This window comes from Pipistrellus hanaki (genome assembly GCF_964339955.1).
Source record: "Pipistrellus hanaki genome assembly, chromosome: 10".
NCBI lineage: Eukaryota > Metazoa > Chordata > Mammalia > Chiroptera > Vespertilionidae > Pipistrellus > Pipistrellus hanaki.
Genome location: NC_140512.1, coordinates 26,890,097 through 26,914,783, shown reverse-complemented (window position 1 = coordinate 26,914,783; position 24,687 = coordinate 26,890,097). Strand labels below are relative to the sequence as shown.

At 39.3% G+C, this 24,687-nt stretch overlaps 2 protein-coding genes across 2 annotated transcripts in view; one reads left to right on the top strand and one right to left on the bottom strand.

Moving 5' to 3' along the window:
• The first annotated feature begins 7,442 nt into the window (after positions 1 to 7,442).
• On the top strand, positions 7,443 to 9,663 carry FAM237B (family with sequence similarity 237 member B). The gene is made up of 2 exons (XM_084896306.1): positions 7,443 to 7,580; positions 9,135 to 9,663. The coding sequence occupies exon 2, from the start codon at positions 9,138 to 9,140 to the stop codon at positions 9,483 to 9,485; it is 348 nt and encodes a 115-aa protein (XP_084752432.1). The 5' UTR covers positions 7,443 to 7,580; positions 9,135 to 9,137; the 3' UTR covers positions 9,486 to 9,663.
• Positions 9,664 to 13,362: 3,699 nt separating this feature from the next.
• The window catches only part of CFAP69 (cilia and flagella associated protein 69), a 50,532-nt gene continuing 39,207 nt past the window's right edge, over positions 13,363 to 24,687 (bottom strand). The window contains exons 17-23 of the mRNA XM_084897396.1: positions 24,176 to 24,368; positions 21,946 to 22,083; positions 21,077 to 21,153; positions 19,252 to 19,449; positions 17,021 to 17,107; positions 15,439 to 15,543; positions 13,363 to 14,896 (exon numbers count right to left, since the gene is read on the bottom strand). Of these exons, the coding sequence (XP_084753522.1) occupies positions 14,729 to 14,896; positions 15,439 to 15,543; positions 17,021 to 17,107; positions 19,252 to 19,449; positions 21,077 to 21,153; positions 21,946 to 22,083; positions 24,176 to 24,368 (966 nt within the window). The 3' untranslated portion in view covers positions 13,363 to 14,728. The remainder of the gene's footprint in view (positions 14,897 to 15,438; positions 15,544 to 17,020; positions 17,108 to 19,251; positions 19,450 to 21,076; positions 21,154 to 21,945; positions 22,084 to 24,175; positions 24,369 to 24,687) is intronic.

Below are 24,687 nucleotides of genomic sequence, written 5' to 3'. Positions count from 1 at the left end.
TGTCACTCATTAGCCTTATAATCCCCCAAAGTAACAATCAAATATTCTTTTAGTTTCATGCTATTCAAAATATTGTTATTCCGAGAACCATTATGAATTGGGTTTTACATTGTACAATTAAATCAAGTGGTTTGAACAAATGAGAGCTATATACCAGGTAAGCTCTTAATCTTCCTAAATTAAAATGTAGCATTGTCAAAGTGAGAGCCTTAGGCCATATAATTTTTGTCCTGAAATAATACCTAAGTAAAGAAAAAGGAAGTGGCTTTATCTCATTGTCTTCCTTCTAAGGAGTATGGTTTGTTCATTCATCCATTCATATAACAATCACTGAGTAACTAATTTATCTCACACACACAGCTATGTGCTAGAAAACTGCCATGATTTTTAGAATTACTAAGCAAGAACAATAAAGCAGAATAGTGGTGCTAATGAAAGGAAGAAGCAAAATTTACTATTTCTGATATCAGAATTCAGTGAGTAGATAAAACGTATTCCTAAAGAACACAAATTTATTTTGCTCTTAATGCATCCTATTTTTAATAGGAAGGATATCATTGAAAGGTTACTTTCTTTTTTTTAAAATATATTTTATTGATTTTTTTACAGAGAGGAGGAGAGAGGGATAGAGAGTTAGAAACGTCGATGAGAGAGAAACATCGACCAGCTGCCTCTTGCACACCCCCGACCAGGGATGTGCCCGCAACCAATGCACATGCCCTTGACCAGAATCGAACCCGGGACCCTTCAGTCCGCAGACCGATGCTCTACCACTGAGCCAAACCAGTTTCGGCTGAAAGGTTATTTTCATAGAAATATTTATAGAAATCCTAAGAATTAGTTGAATCATGTTTTTAAGAACACATTATCAACCACTTGTACTAGAGGAATAAAAATATCTTAAATTGCTATACTATGAGTCATTGATTGTCTTCTTTTTTTAATATACTTTCTTTTAATCATCTATAGGTATAAGAATGGCAGTGGAATTGTCATGAAGCCCTTTGATAATGATGCTTCCTGCTTGTCCAAAACAATAATGTTCAGGCAGCAGGAAACTCAATAATATGCTCAGGATTCTCATGTACCTACACCATTTTCTTTGTTTGTTACTGATACTTCATAAAGTAATAGCCATTTAGAGTAAAGTAGAATTCTTAGATTTTTAAAGAACAATTCAAAATAAGAAAATGAATGTTCATATCAGCACATTCATGTACAGTTTGTCTTTAATACTGCCACATCATAAAGTGGAATATTCTTCTCTAGAAAGAAGCATTGGCAGACTGCAGTCATTAAGCCTCACCACTGCAGGGGTAAGACAGTGGTTTGTTCTCTCGGCAGGATTTTTGGAGGCCCCTGCACACCTAAATGAGCATGAAGAAGGGATCAGGCAACCCCCTACTCCCTGCCCATTGGAGCTGGAGGACCTCAGCAGTCCAATAATTTTATGGTCATTTCTGTAAAAAATATGAATTTGGGTCTGACATCTTACTTTAGGATGAAGCATTTACTTCATCTTGATATGTTGGCTATAACCTGGCATTCAATGTTCTGAGATATTCCCTTTTGGGGAAATATGAAATTTGGGACTGGGATTGAATTTGAGTAATTTGCTCACATTATTTTCTATTCTTTTGTTTTTTCTGCATAATCCCAAACTCTTGTCATTTCTCTTCTTAATTTTAGTTATGGGCTGTTGGAGAAGGTATTAAAATAATTAAAATGGTGGTCACTTAAGCTTTTATGTATATAGATAGTACTGGAAGTCTTAGCTACAGAGATCAGACAAGGAGAAAAAAAGTTAAAGACACCCAAATTGTAAAGGAGGAAGTAAAACTCTCATTATTCACAGATGACATGGATATTGTACATAGAAAACCATAAAAACTCCACCAAAACACTGCTAGATTTAATAATTAAATTTGGCAAAGTAGTCCAATACACAATTAACATCCAGAAATTTATGGCACTTTTATACACCAATAATGAACTCAGAAAGAGAAACTTTTAAAAAAAAATCCCGAATACCACTGCAATAACAAAAATAAAATAAGATACCTGGAATAAACTTAACCAAGCAGTTAAACGACCCATACTTGGGAAACTCTAGGACATTGAGAAAGGAAATAGAGGAAGATACAAACAAGTAGAAGCATATACAGTGCTCAGTGGACTGGAAGAATCGACATAATTAGAAGTTCCATACTACCCAAAGCAGATTCAATGCAATCCCTATTAAAATATCAGTGGCATATTTCACAGATCTAGAACAAATATTCCAAAAATTTGTATAGAACCAAAAAAGACCCTGAATAGCCTCAGCAATCTTGAGAAAGAAGAACAAAGTTTGAGGGATCACAATACTGTTGAAACTATACTACAAAGCCATTGTAAGAAAAACAGCCTGGTGCTGGAATAAGAACAGGCATATAGACCAATGGAACAGAACCGAGACCTCAGATATTGACCCACACCTTTATGGTCAATTAACATTTCACAAAGGGAAGAGCATACAATGGAGTAAAGATAGTTTCTTCAATAAATGGAGTTGGGCAAATTGGAAAAGTGCATGCAAAAAAATGAAATACCACCAACTTACACCATACACAAGAATAAACTCAAAATGAATAAATGATTTAAATGTAAGTTATAAAATCTCAGAATAAAACAGGCAGTAAAATTTCAGATATCTTATGTAGCAGTATCTTCACTGATACATCTTCTAGGGAAAGAGAAACAAAGGAAAACATAAACAGATGGGACTACATCAAACTAAAAAGCTTCGGCATAGCAAAAGAAACCACCAACAAAATGAAAAGGAAACCCACGTATGGGAGAACACATTTGCCAATGGTACATCTGATAAGGGGTTAATTTCCAAAATATAAAAAAAAAAAACTCATACAACTCAACACCAGGAAGACAGACAATCCAATTTAGAAATGGGCAAAGGACCTGAATAGACACTTCTCCAAAGAGCTCGTACAGATGTCCAATGGATATGAAAAAATGCTCAACATCACTGATCATCAGAGAGATGCAAATTAAAACAATAATGAGGTATTACCTCACACCTGCCAGAAGGGCTATTATCTATAAATCAGCAAATGCTGACTACGATATGGAGAAAAGGGCACCCTAATACAAAGCAGATTGGTGCAGTCACTGTGATAAATAGCATGGAATTTCCTCAAAACATTTAAAATGGGCCCTGGCCACTGTGGCCTAGTGATTAGAGAGTCGGCCTGTGCGCCAAAGGGTCACTGGGTTCAATTCCAGGTCAACAGGTACCTGGGTTGTAGATTTAATCCCCTCCTGAAGTGTCTCTCTCACATCAATGTTTCTCTCTCTCTCTCCCCCCCCCCCCCCTCTTTCCCCCCTCTCTAAAAACCAATGGAAAAATATATACTGGATTAACAAAACAAAAAAATTGAAAATTTTTTAAATTATTATTTTTTAAAATTTAAATGGAACTGCCATTTGACCTAGCAACCCCACTTCTGGGAATATATCCTAAGAATCTCAAAACACCAATCAGAAAGAATATATTCGCCACTATGTTTAAAGCGGCATTATTTAAAATAACTAATATCTTGAAACAGCCCACGAGCTCACTGGTAGATAAGTAGATTAAAAAAATAAAAAAAAGCCAAGGTACATTTACACAATGGAATACTAGGCAGCTATAAAACACAAGGAGTGCTTACCTTTTGAGACAACATGGGTGGACCTGGAGATTATTATGCTAAGCGAAATAACAGAAAAAGACAAATATCACATGATCTCACTCATATGTGGAATCTAATGAACAAAAAGAAACTGATGAACAAACAGGTCCAGAGGCATGGAAGTGTGGAACAGAATAAGGTTGTTGGAGGGGACCTGGAAAGTGATTAATTGAAGAACAAATATGCATAACTTATGGACACTGACAAGACTGTGGGGAAGGAAGGCCTGGGGGGTGGGAACTGTGTGGAGAGGGTAAAATGCTTAGCATTGTCTCCTGTGTTCCTGAAAAAATAAAAAATAAAATAATGCCTTCTTTCCCTTCAATTAATCAGCAGCCAAGGACTGCCTGTTTTCTCTGCGGGGTACTTATTTGTTTCCTCTTAGTTTCCTGCTCTTTTCCCCCCAAGGTCATTGAATCCCACTTTGATAAATACATCCTTATTAAGGTTTGCTAGAGGCAATTGCAATTGTAGATGTTTTAAATTAAGGTCTTTCATTATAATGAGTCAGAAAGTCAATGAACTGAACATTTTTTTCTTTTGTAGATAGTCAGCATTATTAGTCAGTCAGCATGTCCCTGCTCGGTGTGCGGTACTCTTGTGAATTCCGTGGGGTGTGGTGATGGCAGCATTTCCTGCAGAAGCATGCTGCATAATGGAGAAGTGGGATACATGCAGGTAGGAAAGAACTGCAACTAAGTGACTGGAAGGAGGGAAGCATGGGGACAAATGAATAGCCCACGGCCTGACTAACCCAGGAAATCTTGGGAGTGTCTAAAACTGCTTAAGTGAAGAGAATTATCATGAATATGAAGTACAAATCAGCTAAAAATATTGAGTGCCCATTGTATTGTATGTGAGTCATTAAAAAAAAAACAACCACCACGAACTAGAGATAGTATTTTTATAAATTCATAGGGAAGATCACAGGTTCTTGTGGAAAAAAAGACAACATACGTAGTAGACGACAAATACAGATAAGTGTGCAGTAATGTAGTGAAAATGAACATCTAATGCAGAAGTAAGGCTGAATTAAGTGGAAGGGACTCAGAAATGGGTCAGGTCAAAAGTGATGGGGAGAAAGGAAAAATGCCCTCTGATATAACTCAGAGATGAAGTCTAGGGACAATGGGAACTTACTGGGAACAGGATGATCATGACAGGATAGGGATGACTATATTGCTTCTGATGAAGATTTTTTTTTGTTGTTTTTTTTTAAAGCATTCCATTGCATGTATCAGTCACATTTTCTTTTAAAATTATCTTTATTGGGGTAACATTGCTTAGTACCATTATATAAGTTTTAGGTATACAAGTCCATAATACATCGTCTGTATATTGAAGTGTGCTCACCATCCAAAGTCTAGTCACTTCCTCTCTGATAATCAGCATACTTGTCTTATCTATGAGTTTGTTTCATGCTTTCTGATTTATATATTCCACATATTAGTAAAATCATATGGCTATCACTTTTCATCAGACTTATTTAACTTAGCATGAAATCCTCAAGATCCATCCATATTGTTGCAAATAGCAATATTTCACCATTTTTTAAGGCTGAGTAGTTTCTATTGTATATATGTACCACATCCATCGAGGGACACTTAGGTTGTTTCCACGTCTTGGCTATTGTGAAAAGTGCTGCAATGAATATAGAGGTACAAATTGCTGGTCATGAGGCATGGACCCCATGACTTTTCATATGGCTACTCATGTGGTTTAGACCCCCCTGACCTTTTCCTCCCTAAAGATAACATATAGACCTCATTTACATTTCAGCTCCAGGCTCAGAAAAGCAGCAAAACCAGACCAGTGACTCCATGGCTGATCTCAGGACCAGCTGCATTGACTCATGACCCCCTGCCCTGGACCCGATCAATCTGTGGATGCCAGGACCCTGAAAGAGCACCCCTGGAAATCTGATGAATATTCTATTGAGACCCTCCCCTGAGACCTCCCATGGACATCCTTTAAAATGTCAGCTGAGCCCGAGGCACTGGCAGAGTTCGTGTCCCAGTTACACCCGCGCCTCCCCCCTCTCCCCCCTCCCTCCCGAGGGCAGGGATGTTATTCAGTTTCTGACTTTGTCCAGGTGTCAGCAGAGGCGGGTTTAGATATGTAAATCCAGTAATGCTAGGGCCTAGTTAAGAATGCAAATAAACTCCTTTGACCCTATAAAATAAACCTGCTGCGTGGCTTGGGTGCTTGCTGCCTCTCCATCAGAGAGAATGGCGCCCACCTGGATCCCAGCTTGATGAATCTATTTCTGCCTCTTGGTCTCTTTCTTTCTTTAGTTTCTTAATCCCCAGCTCCTCCACTCAGGAACTTGACTGTTTCCTTTTCCGTGATGGAGATGGACGTGGAAAAGAGAGAAACATCCTCCGCCCCGCCACCTTCCCTAAGATTTCCACCTGCAAGAGAGACATAAATATGCTCGAGATGAAGGTCTCAGGGGAGCACGCACAGGCCAGCCCTTCTCCTTTCTTCCCTCTAAGGAACCCCGGGAGGCTTGCACCCAGGGGAGCAATGGGCAGCAGCAGCTCATCCCAGGTTCACCCCCTGAACCTGTCTTCAAAGTCCCTTTTCGCTGACTTTCAATTTTTTTAGGGGTAATTGCCCAGAAGAGGGATGGCCGGGTCAGGTGGTAACTATATGTATTGTTTAAAATGTGTTTTTATTGATTTCAGAGAGAAGAAGGGAGAAGGAGGGAGAGAGAGATAAAAACATCAGTGATGAAAGGAAATCATCAGCTGCCTCCTGCATAATTCCCACTGGGGATGGAGCTGCAACCCTGGCATGTGTCCTGACTGGAAATCCAACCGTGACCTCCTGGTCCATGGGTCCACGCTCTGTCACTGAGCCACATCGGCCAAGCCTATTGTTAATATTTTGAGGAACCTCCATACTGTTTTCCATAGTGGCTATACCAATTTACATCCCCACCAGCAGTGTATGATGGTTCCCTTTACTCCACATCCTCTCCAACACTTATTTCTTGTCTTATTCATAATAGCCATTTTAACTGGTGTGAGTGAGAAGGTATCTTATTGTGGCAAAAAGAAGGTGCAGGAGTGGGACTCAAATACACACCATACCTTTAAAAATAGCTATGATAAACTCATATAGAAGTTTAGATTTAACGATTGGTCAAGTTAATTAATCCATCTAATGTATTATTATATCCAAAACAAAACCTACCCTAAGCAAATGTTTCCCAAGCCAAGTATTTTTATTTTATTTTATTAAAACCACCTTAAATAAACCATGCGTGAAAAACCACAGCCAACTAAATGGAAGAAGATGTTTCTAAGTGCTAGCTTTGATAAGGAGCTAATACCCAAAATAGTAAAGTAAAATACATAAAGAACTCATACAACTCAACAACTTGTGGGAACGTTTTCTCTGGCAGAAACAGGGGGCAGATTCTTCGGGGTAGAGGGAGGAGGCAGCTTGGGTATGCAGACTACTGCCATGGGGTTTTTTTCAAGGAGGGAAAGGAAAAATAAAGTAATATCGGAGAAGGAGGAAGACCCAAGCCGCTGTGATTAGCGGAAACTCGGAGAGAGGAGAGGCGGAACGGGATCAGGGGGCTGGGAAGGGGGGCAAGGTGCGGGCGGGGCCTCCGGGACGCCCCCTCACTCTGTCCCTAGAAAAGGAGCTCATTCCTGGCTGGGGGCCGAGTCCGGAGTCCCAGGGCAGCGGCAGCAGCGGCAGCAGCACCAGCCACCGCTTTTGGAGACCCAGAGCCTCCCATCCCGGAGCGCGGTGCGGCAGACAATCCGGCTGGAGAGCTCGGGGAGCTGGGAGAGCGCTAGCAGACCGGCTTCCCGCCTTTCGCCTTCACCAGGGGTGCGTGCGTCCAGCTGGACGGGGGGTGTGAGTAGGGAGGTGGATGTGTGTGAGGACTTGCGGGGCTGGGGTTCCTCCCGGGAGAGTTGAGAGCTGCTGTCCCTCGGAGGCAGGAGCAGCACGCGTTCCCCAGCGGAGTGCAGCGCACGCAGGACCCCGCGCCAGGACCGCGCTGGGGCGCGGAGGAGAGGTACCCCCTCCCCGCGGGGAGCCCAGCTGCGTCCAGGGGACCCGGCCCGGGAGGAGGGCGCGGTCAGGGAGTGATGCCTGAAAGTGGAGGGGAAAGGTTCTCTCCTAAGACCCAGCCCCTCCCTTTTAGATCTTCATCCAGTGGCCACTGTCGCTAATCTGTACAAATTCCGACGTCGTGAAAAGACCTTGAGAACCTGAATTCGTTTCATTTGCTTTGTCTCTTCATCCTAACTTTTTTTTTTTTTTTGGGGGGGGGGGGCGGGAAGGTGGCAGGCGGCGGTATACAGGGGAAGAAGGGGAGTCCTGCCTTCCAGATCTGTCTGCACAGCTGCGCTCCTCCTCCCTGGCTGTCAAGCGTGTGCCAGGGGGCGTTTCCAATGCCAGCCTCTCTGAGATGGTAGCTCTGTGGCACTTCAAAGCCAGTTCCAGTCCTTGACTTCCACCGAGGTGTTTTAGGTTGGTTTACTGAGCTGTCAGCTGGCAGGGAAACTTGTGCAAAGAGCCATTAGAAAATGCCAAGATTTTGCTGAGCATCGTTGGCCCTGCTCCCTGTCAGTCTTATTAGCTTGTATGGCCTTGATGGTCTTCGTGCTGCATGGATGTATGTTAATCGCCATCCAGTTCCTGAACAACCAGGAGAAGCCAGGGGCCCACCGTGTATAACAAATACTTTTCAATGAGTAAAAAGGAAAGAGCATTTCAGTTATCAGTAACTTTGAAACTTAAAACAGGGCTTGAGTGTTCTACACCGTTTGGGTAAGCTTTCCCCTCATGGTTACACATATAACAGGCTACATTTAGATCCACTTAGTTGAAATGTGTGTGGTCGGAGTCTCGGCTAGGGAGACTAGGGAGACAGGAGATCTGAGCCCTGACAGAGCCGTATCCCTGAGAATGTTTCCAATCTGTGAAGGGAGAAGGGGAGAGCACATGCTTTTTAAGGTTTCTTCCAGCGCTAAGAATAAAGTGTATCTATGGCATCCTCATAAACGTGTGCTGGATTTCAGTGGCTCCTGAAGACGTTTATTACAATGTTGGTAAACAAGTTGTAATTGCAATATCCTTTCCAAGGATGGTCTGTGAGTCAGGCAACTTAGAAGAAAACCAACAAGTACATAGTAGGCCAGTTAAGCTGGATTAAAAATGAATATGTTTCCCCGAAAATAAGACAGTGTCTTATATTAATTTTTTTCTCCCCAAGTTGCGCTAGGTCTTATTTTCAGGGGATATCTTATTTTCAGGGAAACACGGTATTAGAATTTTTATTTATTTATTTCTTTAAGATTTAGAGATCATTAATTGGATGATTTTCTTTTTAAAGTTAGCAATATATCTTCTCTCTCTCTTCTCTTTTCTGTACAGAATATGGACTTTGCCACAAGAAGATGGTTCTGCCTGCCACTGGGGTGCATGGTGCTGATCAATCTGATTAATGCCGATTTTGAATTTCAAAAGGGAGTGCTTGCCCGCACCAGCCCAGGGATCACGGGAGACATTGACCTCCAGTGCTGGGATGCTTGCTCTTTGACTTTGATAGATTTCTGGGAACTCAAGATAGAGTACAGTGTGGATGCTTTCTGGAACTTCATGTTGTTCTTGCAAAAATTCCAGCGGCCTAGATATTACAATGTCTTCTTAAGCATAGCTCAGGATTTCTGGGACATGTACGTGGACTGCTTGCTTTCAAGATCTCATGGAATGGGCAGAAGATAGGTGATGCCTCCTAGTATAATTTTCCACAGAAGATCACAGGAGGTAATTTTAAACGTGTATTTAAGAGAAAAACAGTTTAGTTTTTGTAAAAATTCAATACTTAATCATTTTGATTTTTCAAGTTTATCCAACAAACATGACATATTCCTCATACAATCAGCTTCGATTCCCATTTTTTACTGATTTTATATTATGTAGAAACCTCAGGAGCGCTGATATATAGATACTTGATTTTGTATGACCTTAGAATATAATACACTTTGATAGATCATGAGAATTATCTTACTAGTAGCCCTGTGCACGAATCTGCGCGCCAGTAGGTCACTGCCACCCTCCAGGTAGCTCCCCAGGCTCCTCTGCTCATAGCTTGCTGCCCTGCCCCCTCATGTAGCTCTCCTCCTCCCACTTGTAGTTTGCTGCCCACCCTCCTGTAGATCTGTGATCTGGTAGTTAAACCTTAGGGCTTAATGGATAATTAGCATATTCCTCTCTTATTAAATAGGATTTCCCCACATATATAGTTCATAAGGAAGCCATTCAACACAGTAATTATTCGTATTTCATTTGTTGAAGAAATTGTTAGACATTGGACACTGTAAATCAATTTTTTAATAGAGTTATTTAAAAGGATGGAATCTTAAGAGTCATATTAGAATAAATATTCACAATTTATCCTCTGTAACCTTGTAGGATTGGATTTTACCAAATGTAAATTTTACACTTAGAGAGAACATGGAAAATATCTCCAACAAGATGACACCAACCTGAAAATTTAATTCTGTCAGTATTAATGAGGTCAAGTATTTCCTGCAGTATTTATCAAAATTGTTATTTCTAATTATTTAATATTAATGGTTGTAATTTTGTTGATGTGTGTAATTGCTAAATGGCCATTGATGATAATTTCCATCTTTTCAGGTGATTTTTTGTTTCTTACTTACAAGGCATCTTTATAAAGCGTCTTTTAAAATTTCCACTTAAAATGCAAATGTAACATTTTTTTATGCAGCATTCAAAGGAGTAAAATTGTAATCAATTTTATAAGGTATCTTATACATAACTTTGATTTTAAAATTGTGCCAGACTAATGCCAGTATTGTCCTAAAAATATTTAATTTTGATGTAGTGTACTGTGTGGCTTTGATATGTGCATTTTATCACTGAGCCATCTTATGTATTAAAATATGTTGTGTTTTCTAATTTTTGTTATCTTCATTTTTAAAAAAGAATAACAAAACAATAAAGATTGAAAAAATAAAATACAAAGGAATAACAAACAGAAAGGCAGTAAGAAACTTTATTTTAGTAAAGTGCAGTTTGATGGGATTTTTGTCTTTAGGTGTTAGCTCAGTCATTTTTTATATTTTCTATTTATATCTCACATCTTGTTCCAAAAATGACCTGAAGCTTTAAAGAAATATACCAAATAGTAGGGCAACATGAAGTAGATGAGGAAATTGGGATGATGGGTAATGAAGACAGGAAACTAATAATATGAAGTTTTAGTTTAGATCAACACTTTAAAATGCATGTCATAAAGACCTATACCTTTGATAAAAGGTAGCTGTAAATGTTTTTTACTTTTAAGTAAGGCCTGAGTTTTCTACTTTTCTAAGAGAAGAGGGATCAAGAGCTGTTTCAAGACTCACAATGCTGCTAAGAAAAGCCAAGCAATATGTTTGGGAGAAGCCCAGCTTTTCTATTGGAGAGTGAGCCAATAGAAATCTGTCCCGTAGGGTTTCATAATGGCTGCCTGCCAGTGTTCGGCACTGCTTTCACATATTGGGACAATGACAGATTCCCCTTAATGCAGGCTGATGCCAGCACACCCACGTGCAATAAATATAAGCAACATTAAAAGCAGCAAAAGTAATACTGAACAAGTATGCAGCTCTCTGGTGGTTTGACTTGATCAAAGGATAAACTTTGAAGTGTGGGGAACTGACATTCTTTGAGTCACGGACCACTCTGAAAATCCAATAAAGCCATAGGACCTTTACTAGATGTTGTATATACACACTCTCATCATTTTGTGTGTAATTTCAGTGTACATGTGTGTGTATGCCCATAAACCCCAGGTTAAGAACCACTAATATTAAAGAATGAATGGACTGTATAGCTTTCAGGTATCTTTTACAAATATTATTTCATACGACTGAGTTTTATATAATAACTGGTTGCAAAGAATATGAAGTCATAAGTCTAATAAATTCCTAGATTAAAAATATTTTTTCTTGCCAATGAAAGGTGGATCCTTAAGCTAAGAAAATCAACAGGTTGGAAGGGAGGGCTTACATTCTCTTATAAAAGTGAGCAGACAGCCGAAACCGGTTTGGCTCAGTGGTAGAGCGTCGGTCTGCGGACTGAAAGGTCCCGGGTTTGATTCCGGTCAAGGGCATGTACATTGGGTGCGGGCACATCCCTGGTAGGGGGTGTGTAAGAGGCAGCTGGTCGATGTTACTCTCTCATTGACGTTTCTAGCTCTCTACCTCTCTCCCTTCCTCTCTGTAAAAAGATCAATAAAATATATTTTTTTAAAAAAATGAGCAGACAGATATCCAAGAAGATGCCTAATTCACATTCTGAAGGTAGAGGCACAAGGTCATGGTTTTTCTTAGAAAAACAATTTTCTTTTACAACCCATGGGCAAATGCTTGAAGCCAAAAACTCAATGCTATCCAGCAAGACAACATAATTTTACTTACTTACTTACTTACTTACTTACTTACTAGAAGCCCAGTCAGAATACAGAGGAATAACAAATTGTAGCACTTCGGAAGGGGCTGGCCAGATACATAAAGTCTGGAAGGATTAAATAAGAATGATTAAAGAAACTGGGTAATTTACCTGAAAAGACTTAGCAGTTTTGTCCTGTGATATAAAATGTATCAGATGAACAGAAGTTGTTTGCCTAATTATTCACTGGTTTTCACCCAATATAGGCAGTCACTGGCTAACAGAGTTTAACCATGGAATGAGCTCCCTCGTATGGTAAAAATCTCATTACTGAAGGATGTTGAAGCCACTTTCATTTGGTGCTCACTAACTCCATCCTTTTTATTCTTTTGACTCCCCTCTTCCCCACACTTAGTTTGCTAAGGTTTCAGTTTGAGCACTTGAATCCTTGTCTCAACTGACTCATGGAAGGAAATACACTGCCCACCTTTTAGTTAGGCTGCCTAGGCGAGGCAGTACATCCCTAGGACTTGGGAGTGGTGTGGGAGCACAGGATGTGGAGAGAGACAGAGATTTACAGAGTCAGTGACGATGAGACAGACAGACTGATTCACTCACTCGCTGGGGGTGGCTGGAATTGTAATAGGTAAACTTGGGTGTAGTCTGTGTCAGGATTAAGTCCAAGTGTCAGGATTAAGCAACATTCCTACCCCCCAACCCACCTACATTTATTCTAAATGGATACTAGGTAATCACCTACCCTATTTTACCTCTCCTCTTCTTGATAGGTAAGATATACACTGAGTGGCCAGATTATTACTATCTCTGAGCGCATAATAATGTGGCCACTCAGTGTATATCCCATATAATAAAAGGCTAATATGCAAATTGTCCCCTCGACCAGGAGTTCGACCAGCAGGCAGGCCGGCCAACCCCCCATGTCCCCTTCCCCTGGCCAGGCTGGCTGGACCCCACCTATGTATGAATTCATGCACTGGGCCTCCAATACACACATACACATACAGAGTGGCCAGATTATTATGTCTGTTCAGAGACATAATAATCTGGCCACTCAGTGTACATGGCAGATGTCCCTGAGTATTTGGAGTTTAGTCAGTCCTAATCAATCTGGCTATCAAGTCATATTACAGACAAAAATGATATTCAACCAAGAGATACTGATTCTAGTTTTACACATGCTTTATTCACGTAATAGCATTTATGCCTCATCATTTTAGAAGAAGCCTATCACTGTTATGGGCCTAGTGGGGTGGAACCTAATGGGTGATTATTTTTTATCTGACAATGAACGTAGAATCTAAGCATGTCTTCCCAACTCTGCATTTAGTAGCATCGTGCTGGTAGCTTGGAATTGGTCATAGTGGAGTGCAAATTGGCAAACATTACACGTGAGGGCCCCTGGCCCCATGAAGAGCTGGTTGTTATACATTGACACATATACTGCTGAGTCTAGAATCTAGACAAATTCCAGTATGTCTTCCTGTCTAAGAAAACGGGTTATTTTATCTCCCAGCCTTGGTCATAAACTCAACTTAGTGGTTTCCTGGGTGGAATGGGGTTTGATGGGAATGGAGATAGACTATGGAAACCTCATAATGGCACACAGACACACACACTGCATTCAGCATTAAGACATCTACCTCCTATTCTTTGGCAAGATACCTTCACCACAAAGGAAAGAAAACACTTTCCCCCTCCATTTCCCCCTTCCCCACTAAAGAAGTAGCATAAGTTTGTTTTGCATATTTATATATGAAAAGAAAACCATCTGTTTCTTTATTTTTATTGTTTACCTCATGACTAACATTTGCTTTTTATAACAGAGATAACTTATTTTACTTGGACCAACATATTTGTTGCTAACGTTTTTGTGCCTGGTGTTTGTATATACTCATGATAGTAATATTCTGAGTTCCTACTCCACTACATCCATATGCTTTGGGTGGGGTTGGCAGACTTCTGGCTCTGGGAGTAGGCAGACTCAGATGGTGAATGGCTCAGGAATGGGTGGGCAGTCAGTCAGGGGCCCCATGATGCAGAGGCAGCTGCAGGACTGTTGAGAGACAGGCATGTACTTTTCTATACTGGACATGAACCTGGGAGAACATAATCCAGGAGCTGCTGGAGAAGAAGATCCTACCCCCAGAGTTTCGGTACTTAGATCCAATAATGACAGTAGTCTTAATTACTTAGTCCTAATTTTGAGAGCTACAGAGTCTATCCAAGTTCCCCCCCCCCCTTTTTTGGGGGGGCTTAAATCAGTTGGAATAGTTCATATACAACCAAAAGAGTCTTGACTGATATAATGTTTCACAAATTCAGTTGAAAGAATTAGTAACCTTTCCAAAAAAGTTGTTAACCACCCTTCCGATGCTTTGTGTTGATATTTTCCAATAAAAATAAAATCTATGTGCTTGCTTTTTTTTTTATAGTATTTTACTAAAATATTTCTTCTAAAATATTTGTTTTTTTTATATTTGTATATAAAGACACATTTAACTAAAAATTACATGCAGAATTTATCTCAAAAACTCTATAGAGCATTTTTATGTAGGAACATTCTTTGGATCATCCGCAGGTTTTACTGCTTTCACCCTCTGTAAGGCTCCTCCTCGAACAGGAAGTTTTTTAAGAGCAATATCAGTATCAGCCAGAGGTCCTCCCACCAACCGCGCAGGAGTGCTCTCCACTGCTACTACCCGTCCAGAGAGCACCTACAAAGCAAAAGGTAAATAGCTAAGAGTCCATTTAGAACATTTTTCAGTAGGAGAAAAACTCATTCATCCGTTAGCTTATTTTGGAAACAACACAAAACATACATATAAGTAACTGGGAGGCAGCATGATCTCCTGGAGAGATAAGGGATTCAGAGCCAGGCAAATGGGCATGAATCCTACTTCTACAGCTCATTAGCTTTGCCATCAGGGCCAGATTATGTTTATAAGAGGACACCAGGAACACTGGGTTATGGCATGAATCTATCTGCCAGGCAAAGGAGGCACTGCAAGTTTTCTGATGAAGGGATGGAGAGCTATCACCTGACCAGTGTTTGCAGCAGTTCTGTGGGGATCCTGGAGGGCTGGGTCTAGTCTAAACCAGCCCTGGGTGAGGGTGGAGGTACCTTAAAGACAAACATGCCTCCACGATATGAAAGTTGAACAGAAAAAAAGAAAAAAATATGAGACAAATCCCATGGAAATAACACTCTGAGGACTAAATTAGATATCTAAAAAGTAACAGAGAAAAAAAATCTTACTGTTGTGTTAAGGCCTTTAATATCTGTCTGGTGAAATATTGCATTTGCTGGTCGTTCACCGTATCTAGTGGATTCGATAGCTTTTTCCTGAAGTTTTTTTGCTTTCTGAAAAATTTTAAAGTAGAAAGAAAATAACCTTGCTATTAAAGCATTAACTATGATATTTATAATGAAGGATACAAATTATATTTAATTATGTCTGGTTGCTTCCGTTTTATTAGTTAGCACTGGAATCTGCTAATCATTTTGGCTACGAAGATTAGCTAATCATTAGCAAGTTGTATCATTTGAACATTGCAGAATACACTGGTAACCTAAAAACATCACTGAGATTTCCAGAAATACTGGTCATATACCAAGCAGTAAAGCAGGTCCTAGAGAAATCAGGCTCAATTTTTAATGCATAATTAAATAAATTTCTGAATTTATATCAGGTGATGTGTGTTTTCAAAGTATTTTTGCATTAATTAAATACTAATTTAGTACTTAAATGTTTCAAGCATTTAGAATAATATCAGTTATATAATTTGTTGTGGTTACATTCAAGCTCAATATTTGAGGCACTAGAACAGGTGAAATTCGAGGTAACCAATGGTCTGTTTGGAAGAGGCTGATTTTCATTACCGGCATTTTTTTAAAAAAATTTATTTATTTTTTACAGAGGAAGGGAGAGAGATAGAGAGCTAGAAACGTCGATGAAAGAGAAACACTGACCAGCTGCCTCTTGCACACCCCCTACTGGGGATGTGCCCACAATCAACATACATGCCCTTGACCGGAATCGAACCTGGGACCTTTCAGTCCGCAGACCGATGCTCTATCCACTGAGCCAAACCGGTTTCGGCAATTACCGGCATATTTTATAAGTAAAGTTGGGAAGAACTTTCAGTGAAAAGGGGGAGACATGGTACACTGAATAAGTGTGTTCTTAGCTTTGCTCTTGCTACCTTAATATGGTTCCACTATTTTCGTGGATTAACATAACATGTAACAATTGCGTATCTAGAGGAAGATTTACAGCATTACATAACAGTCTTTTCAAAGTGTTAATATAAAATATGGATAAAATTAATAAGATTTTAGAAATCCATGATGCTTCTCGTATATTTCAAGTGAATAATTCGCATTATAAATGTTTTAACTTTAGCTTATAGTTGAAGCAGCTTCCAAATGGGTGTTTATCTGAAATTCTCATTTAACCTTTAATATTATGTTTCTTTTGGTGGTCAGAGAGGGGAAACATCCTTGGGGGAGAGAATAATATGGACAATGATTTTTTCTGTCCTCCACTCTGCTTCTTACAGAACAGGATAAGAAGGCTCAGAAGGGAAAGCAGAAGCTTTTATGTAAGCCAGAAACACCACCCTGGCCTCCCACTGCTAAGTCAAATGAAATGCGGAGTGGCATATCTGTAATTGTGAAAATTCAGTTTCGGTGATCATCCTAAATTGCATATGAGGATCTACTAGTGTTAATATTCTACAAGAAGACCAACAGAAAAAGGTGAATGAATATTTACTCCTGGAAACGGTGTCAGAGTTAGCTATTTGTTGTGGATATCATAATATTTAAAAAATCCTACCTTTAAAGTTTTAGCATTTGACGTTCTAGCCAAGAAGTTTACCCATGATTTATTAGCCATTTCTCTTTGCTTGTGTGTGGCTTGTATCTGAAATGAGAAAGATAGTTAAGAGTTCCAGTTTCTATGGAAGAATACCAAGGGGATTGAAGGAACACCTAGTTTTTGCCAAGGTAAACTTTAAAGTTTAACTAGCAAAAGGATTAGAGTAATCATAAAGTTAACAACTTAAAAGTCTTAAAATGAAAAAAAAAATGCTTCTTTCATTGTGCATAGGGTTTGAACTGCTTTCTCCAAAATGTAATATAAGACTGTTGTTATAAACATACAAAATATCCTGGCCAGTGTGGCTCAGTTGGTTGGGCATCATCCTGCGAAGTTGCTGTTTAAGTTCCCGGTCAGGGCACGTGCTCTGGTTGCAGGCTGGACCCAGAAGGGATTAGACAGGAGGCATTTGATCGATGGTATGCTTTCAGATAGATGTTTCTCTCTTCTCCCTTCCACTCTCTCTAAAAATCAATAAACTACTCTTAAAAAACAAAAAAACAAAAAAACAAAACACACACACACACACACACACACACACACCAAGAATAACCACCACCATCAATTCATAGCAAGACTGATTGTTTTACATGATTATCATTTGTGAGGATGGATAATAATCGAGAACAAAATGTATGAATGACCCAACAACAAATTCACAAGAGAAAGGTTCTTGCTGCCACTGATAATAGTTCATCAAAGATTATGAATTGTAAATATTAGCTCTAATCTCCACCTGCAGCAAGACAAGCAATAACGTGAGCGTGCTGGGTTGTTATGGTGATGGAGCCCAGGAAGGTGACTGCTCACAAACTGGGAAAACTGTCCACAGCACGCCACCCACTAACTACACAGTCAGAGGACATGTGCCCCTGCTTGGTGTAAAATAAACTGTTTCAATCATGAACCTAAGGGTATTTAACTAAATAACTGCTAAAAAAAAATATAAGTGGGGTCAGAGCCATGAGAACAAATCAACAATAACCAATGTATCAACCATAACTAGTCTACAGAGCAGACATTCTGTCACTCCACAGAACTAATGAGGCAGCAGATCTTTCAATAGGGTGACCCCACTTATGAGCAAATAAACAGGGTAACGTGGCAGCATAAATAAAAATTATTAACAAACAAAATTTCCAAGCAAGGAGGTATCTCAAACAGCAGAATTCATCGGTGGACGCAGAGTTCCACTAGGCTGAAGCTATAAACTTGAGTAGTTTATGTGAAAGGAGCAGGCAATAGAAAACACTCTGGAAATCACCTTAGAGGGCTTTGGAAAAGTCACACAGGATGGCCAGGTGTAAGTGGGCATCTATATCATCTTTGCGTTCTGTGGACAAGTTAAACAGCCACTTACCCTCTTTGCTCAGAAGCTTTTGATGTGTCCGTTTCCCACCTGTGTAAAGCTTTAGGAGAATGGCTAATATTTTTCTGATCAGGTGAAGTCAGACTCCCGCCTATATCTGGACTCACAGAACGCTCATAGTGCTCAGGCACTGAAGGGAGATTATGCCTGTGGCTGGCACACCAGCAAGGGCTTATCACCGAGTGAGGGCCAATGTTCTCAGTGAGGCTATTTTTGTAGTCACAAAGATACACTGTTGTCAGAATTTGCTAAATGTATACACTCAAATAGCCAACAATTCTTGGAATTCTGTTTGACATTTCAAAAAAGAGAGTGTCTTTACCTTTTGAAAGGCAAGTCTGTAGAAATCAAATTATAATGCCTAAAATAGCATTGAGTATAGGAATTGAATATCTTAAGCTTTTAACTCCATGGTGTCTTTTAAAACATTTTTTATTTTTTATTTTTTTATTTTATTGGTTTTGTACCGAGAGGAAGGGAGAGAGATAGAGAGTTAGAAACATCGATGAGAGAGAGTCATCGATCAGTTGCCTCTTGCACACGCCCTACTGGGGATATGCCCGCAACCAAGGTACATGCCCTTGACCGGAATCGAACCCAGGACCTTTCAGTCCCCAAGCCGACGCTCTATCCATTGAGCCAAACCGGTCCCGGCTCCATGGTGTCTTTTAAAAACTGTACAGAGTGAAAGTAACAAGGAGAGAAAATTACAAATAACTAAGTACTGAAACATTCTGAAGTAAGGCAAATATATCCTTGGAGGACTTCAACTAGTTTATACAATGAATTATGGTGTGCCTCAATGGTATCTGTGGCTTACCTTTGCATATACTTTTTGTTCATCTTGCACATCCTGGCGTGCTTGGATATCACACATCTCAGATTGCAGGGAAGCAACCATCTGTCCAACATTTTCTGAAGCTGTTAAAATAGCTTGCAAAACATGTCTATCTGTAGTGACTGGTTTTAACTTTTCTAACTTTATTTCTTCATAAATTTCATTCCATATTTCTCCAATCTGTTATAACAAAGTTTAAGTTTTTTTTTAAAAAAAAGTCAAATTAACAAAAGATAAAACATACAATTTTAGGTAATACTTTATTTTGATTGTTGTTCCAAAGTTAACACACACTGAACCAGCTTTTCCTAACTTACACCCTAGGCGTGAGTTAAGTGCACTGGAAATGATTTGGAGCACCAGTTACATTTGAGTATTTATAATATATATAAAGAGACAATATGCAAATTAGGCCAGGACAGGGGTAGGTTGCCCACACACGTGAAGCTCAGGGCGGAGATAGAGACAGACAGGGGGGCCTGCCCCAGCCGGTGCAGCGGCTCAGGTGGTCCCGGAGCAGACAAAGGCAGGAGGGTTGGGAAACGCTGAGTCAGGCGTGGGTCCCAGCCCCCCGCGGGGCGCCTCTTCGCACAATTTCAACCACATGCTGGACCTCTAGTTCAGCAATAATTATCAAATGCTTTTCAAGGATACGGTATTCATGGATGTGGCCCCACTACCTAGGTCTAGTTCATTGCCATCATCCCTGCCCTCTGGTTACATACTCATTCTTTTCACAGCTGCAGAAACTGCTGCTTTAGTCTCATCCTCTTGAACTACTGATGTTCTCCTTCCCAAAGCGTTGTACTGAAGGATGAATCATGCCGAACTTACAGGACAATGACCATGAAATTCTTGGGGCCCTAGAAACTAGCTACCCTGAGAAGCAGGGCCTGCCCCTCGCCTTCTTGCTAAAGTGGAACTGAATCTCAAGGCCTTAACTCCATGTTTCCATCAAACTGAGAGTTCCATTGCATATTCTGGGTTGTTGGAAATTAATGTGCTTGAGTACATTTAAATTTAAAGAAAAATTTATATATCCAGGATAGAGATAAAATTCAGTCACCTTTTCATTTGAAAATAGAGCTTTATTCATTTTCGACTTTCAAACACAGTATACTAGTATTAGTAGAAAAAATGTTTAAAAAGACTTCCCTGAAACTTCAAAAGCATTTATTTACCAAAAATACAACCAGCAAAGTAAGCAACCTTGTACTGACATTTGATACTACATAAAGTAAGGATAAAGAATAAGTATTATTAATTTATTGTAATAAGCAATAATTCATTTAACTCTAGCTCCTAATTATCTATAAAGAGAAGAAATTATATTTTTCACATTCTATTAGGCTCCTGAATAGCTTTATCTCAGTAACAGCCACCTTCTTTTATAAACTCACTAGAGGCCTGGTGCACAAAATTCACGCACCAATAGGGTCCCCAGGCCTCGCCGGCAATCAAGGCCAATCGGGGCCTTCCAGCTGCTGGCCCAGGCCTTCCTTTGTTCCGTGCCACCCCCTGGTGAAGTACATCATAGCGGGTAGTCGAATTCCCGGTAGGTCGAACTCCCAAGGGGACAATTTGCATGTTAGCTTTTTACTATGTAGGATAGTGGATGAAATCTTATCCCACAGAAAATATAGGAACAATTTTTGTTATGTCTTTTGAATAGTATCAGATGCTAAATAGAAAATGAAAACTGCACAGTTTGGGTGACTGCTCACAATTACAAACAAATATTTTATTTCCCAATTGACTTTTTTTTTGCCATACTAGGTTTTAATAATAAGGTTAAGAAGGTACTCACTTTAAAATCAAGATATCTATGTATGATACAAAGGGTCACAAAATCTTTAGTAGATAGGCCAGGTAAATTTTCAAAATCTAAACAAAGTTTATATAGAGAGAATTACTTTAACAGAGCATGTGATCCCAACACCCTCCCCGTCCCGCGTCCCCCCCCCCCCCCAACACACAAACACAATTAAAACAATGCAAACAGTAACTTTTGAATTCATTTTGACTTAGGAAAAAGTTACTTCTGTGAGCTTCTGACTTCTTACTGCCAGGCCACCCTTAGGTAGTCATTAAAGAGGAGTCGTTTCGGTGCTTTGGTCAGACTATGGTAATTTCCTTTCAGAAGCCAAGGGGTAAGGGCTTTTTCCTTAGTCAGAAGCAGGACTTTTAAAAAAAACAAAAACAAAAAACAAACACCCTCAGGTGATTCAGAATTATTGTGTTTATCCTAGTTATCTAGACCAGTGGTCAGCAAACCTCGGCCGCGGCTCGCCAGCCACATGCAGCTCTTTGGCCCCTTGAGTGTGGCTCTTCCACAAAATACCACATGTGGGCGCGCACATACAGTGCAATTGAAACTTCGTGGCCCATAAGCAGAAGTCAGTTTTCGGCCTGGGTGAGTCTATTTTGAAGAAGTGGCGTTAGAACACTCAAGGGGCCAAAGAGCCACATGTGGCTCGCGAGCTGTGGTTTGCCGACCACTGATCTAGACTAACTGCCTTTAATTTGATTGATCAGGGTGTAGCCTGGACATTGGGAAAACAATGGAACATGCACTTATCTGTATAAAGGAACTTTTGTTCATCATGTTTGAAGAATGGGTTCCAAAGCAAAAGCAAAACAGAGAGGCTCCCGTGAATCTGACAAGTAGCTTCTTACCTAGTTTGCCCAACACAGCATAAATTTTTGCTCTAATGTTTTCTGCAACATCCATAACTGCAATAGTCGGGCAGTTAGCAGGCATTGGCATGATTTTTTGCTCTGCTTGAAAACTAGTAAATAGAGGTTTCTTTGTATCTTATCAGTAGATGTCGTGAAAACATAGAGAGGACAGATAAAAACAGTAGTAAATTAACACTTAATTTTGAGATTTTAGTCCAGATATCATAAAATATTTAAAAACATAACACAGTAAAATAGTGCACTTACATGGTTACTCTTTAAAAAAACACACACACACATATATATTTTTATTGATTTCAGAGAGGAAGGGAGAGGTAGAGAGAGAGAGAGAGAGAGAGAGAGAGAGAGAGAGAGAGAGAGAGAAGCATCAATGATGAGAGAAGCATTGATCCACTGCCTCCTACATGCCCCAAACTGGGGATCGAGCCTACAACCCAGGCACATGCCAGAACCTGGAATCAAACCGTATGGTTCACAGATTGACGCTCAACCACTGAGCTATGCTGACTGGGCATGGTTACTCTTTTGAAAGCATCAGTAATCAGTGATTTCTTCCCCATTCTGTGGCAAAACTTATATTGATAGCTTTCATTTTTATTATTTACATAAGATATAAACATTACACAAAACTGCTTTTTAAAAGTGAAATTCTTGCCCTGGCCAGGTGGCTCAGCTGGCTGGAGCATCATCCTTTACACCAAAAGGTTGCAAATTCAGTTTCTGGTCAGGGCACATTCCTAGGATGCAGGTTTGATCCCCAATTGGAACATGTACAAGAGGCAACCAATTGATGTTTCTCTCTCACATTGATGTTTCTCTCCTTTCCTTTCTCTCTAAAAATCAATAAAAAAAAAACCATATCCTCACAGGATATAAAAAATAAAAAGTGATGTCCTATCCAGTTTGGATCAGTGGATAGAGTATCAGCTCATGAACTGAAGAGTCCCCGGTTCAATTTTAGTAAAGGGCACAGACCTCAGTTGCTGAATCCATTGGTAATTGATGTGACTGTCACATTGATATTTTTCTCTCTGTCTCTCCCCCTCCTTCCATTCTCTCTCTCTAAACATATATTAATCGGATGAGGATTAACAAAAAAAAAAAGTATTTTCATTTAAGAATAAATAATACTAACTGTTTAGATGAAACCATAATAAGAATATTAAAAGATTTAGAAAATATATTGTAGCATTGTAGAATAGATAAATGAACTATAAATTTTAAGACTGTAAACTTCATTGATTTAGGATCTAGTAACTAAAATTTATGAAAGTTTTGATTTATTTTTATTTTAAAAAGTAAGTTTCTTCACAAAAAAGTAAATTATATAAATATGAAGCAACAACAATGTACAAAATACTATAAAAATTGTTTTCAAGTCCTCTATTTACATCCCACTTTTTTTTTTTAATATATTTTTTATTGATTTTTTACAGAGAGGAAGGGAGAGAGATAGAGAGTTAGAAACATCAATGAGAGAGAGTCATTGATCAGCTGCCTCTTGCACACCCCCCACTGGGGATATGCCCGCAACCAAGGTACATGCCCTTGACCGGAATCGAACCCGGGACCCTTCAGTCCCCAAGCCGACGCTCTATCCATTGAGCCAAACCGGTCCCGGCACATCCCACTTTTTATTGGTAGATGAAATATTACTGAATCTATTTGTAAAAACAGGTGACCCAAAGAAGCGTTACTTTTTAAAGTTAACGTAGATTATAAAATAGCATTTCCTGAAATTTTTCTATAAAAATATAAATCTACTATTAGTATACTTATAAAACCATTCAGAATTTATTACAGCAAGCTCTGCAAACACCTGTGAAAAGAACTTTAAATAAAGGGATGAAAGTCTTTATACATTCCTAGTATCTTCTTTTTTCTTTTTTTAAAATTAAATTTACTGGGCTGAGATTACACACGTTAATAATAACATTAGATAAGTGACTAATAACATTATATAAGCTTCAAGTTTACAATTCTATAACACATCATTTGCATCTTGTGTGGTGTGCTCACCACCCAAAGTCTAGTCTCCTTCTGTCACCAAGTATTTGACCCCCTTTATTCTCTTTATCTTCCCCCGACCCCTCTTCACTCTGGTAACTACCATACTGTTAGCTGTGTCTATTACTTTCCTCATCTTTATAAGATATTTAAAAAAATGAGCCCAATTGCTTGTACTAACGATTATCAATACACTCACCAACAATCATCCCGTGTTTATCACGTAGTACTCCTAGTTCTCTTTCTTCCTTTCTCCACAATTTAATTAAAAGGCTGGCAGCTGTTTGATCCTTCTTCCCTCGCCACGTACTGACGTGAACCGGAGTTTTGGGATTATCACAAAATTCAACCATTATTGCAAGTATTAGATTACAGAATTTCTTCTGGTCCAACTTTTGCAAGGGAACAGGAAAAGAAAAAGTTGCAATAAATATTAAAAACTATTACCTTAAAAAAGGAAAAACATTTGTATTAATCAGTGCTTCTTCTAAATGATTGCCTTATAAAATTGAAACTCTACTTAAGTATGATCTGTGCTAATTTCCTGTTAAAACAGAAGCCAATGGTAATGAATACATTTTCTAACATTAGGAATTAAAAAGAAGAAAAAGATTAAATGTAATTCTAATGTTGTTACGAACATACATCATGACCTAAAATGAAACTGACTGACTGATGAGGAAAAAGGGAGAGCACAAAAATAAGTAAAAA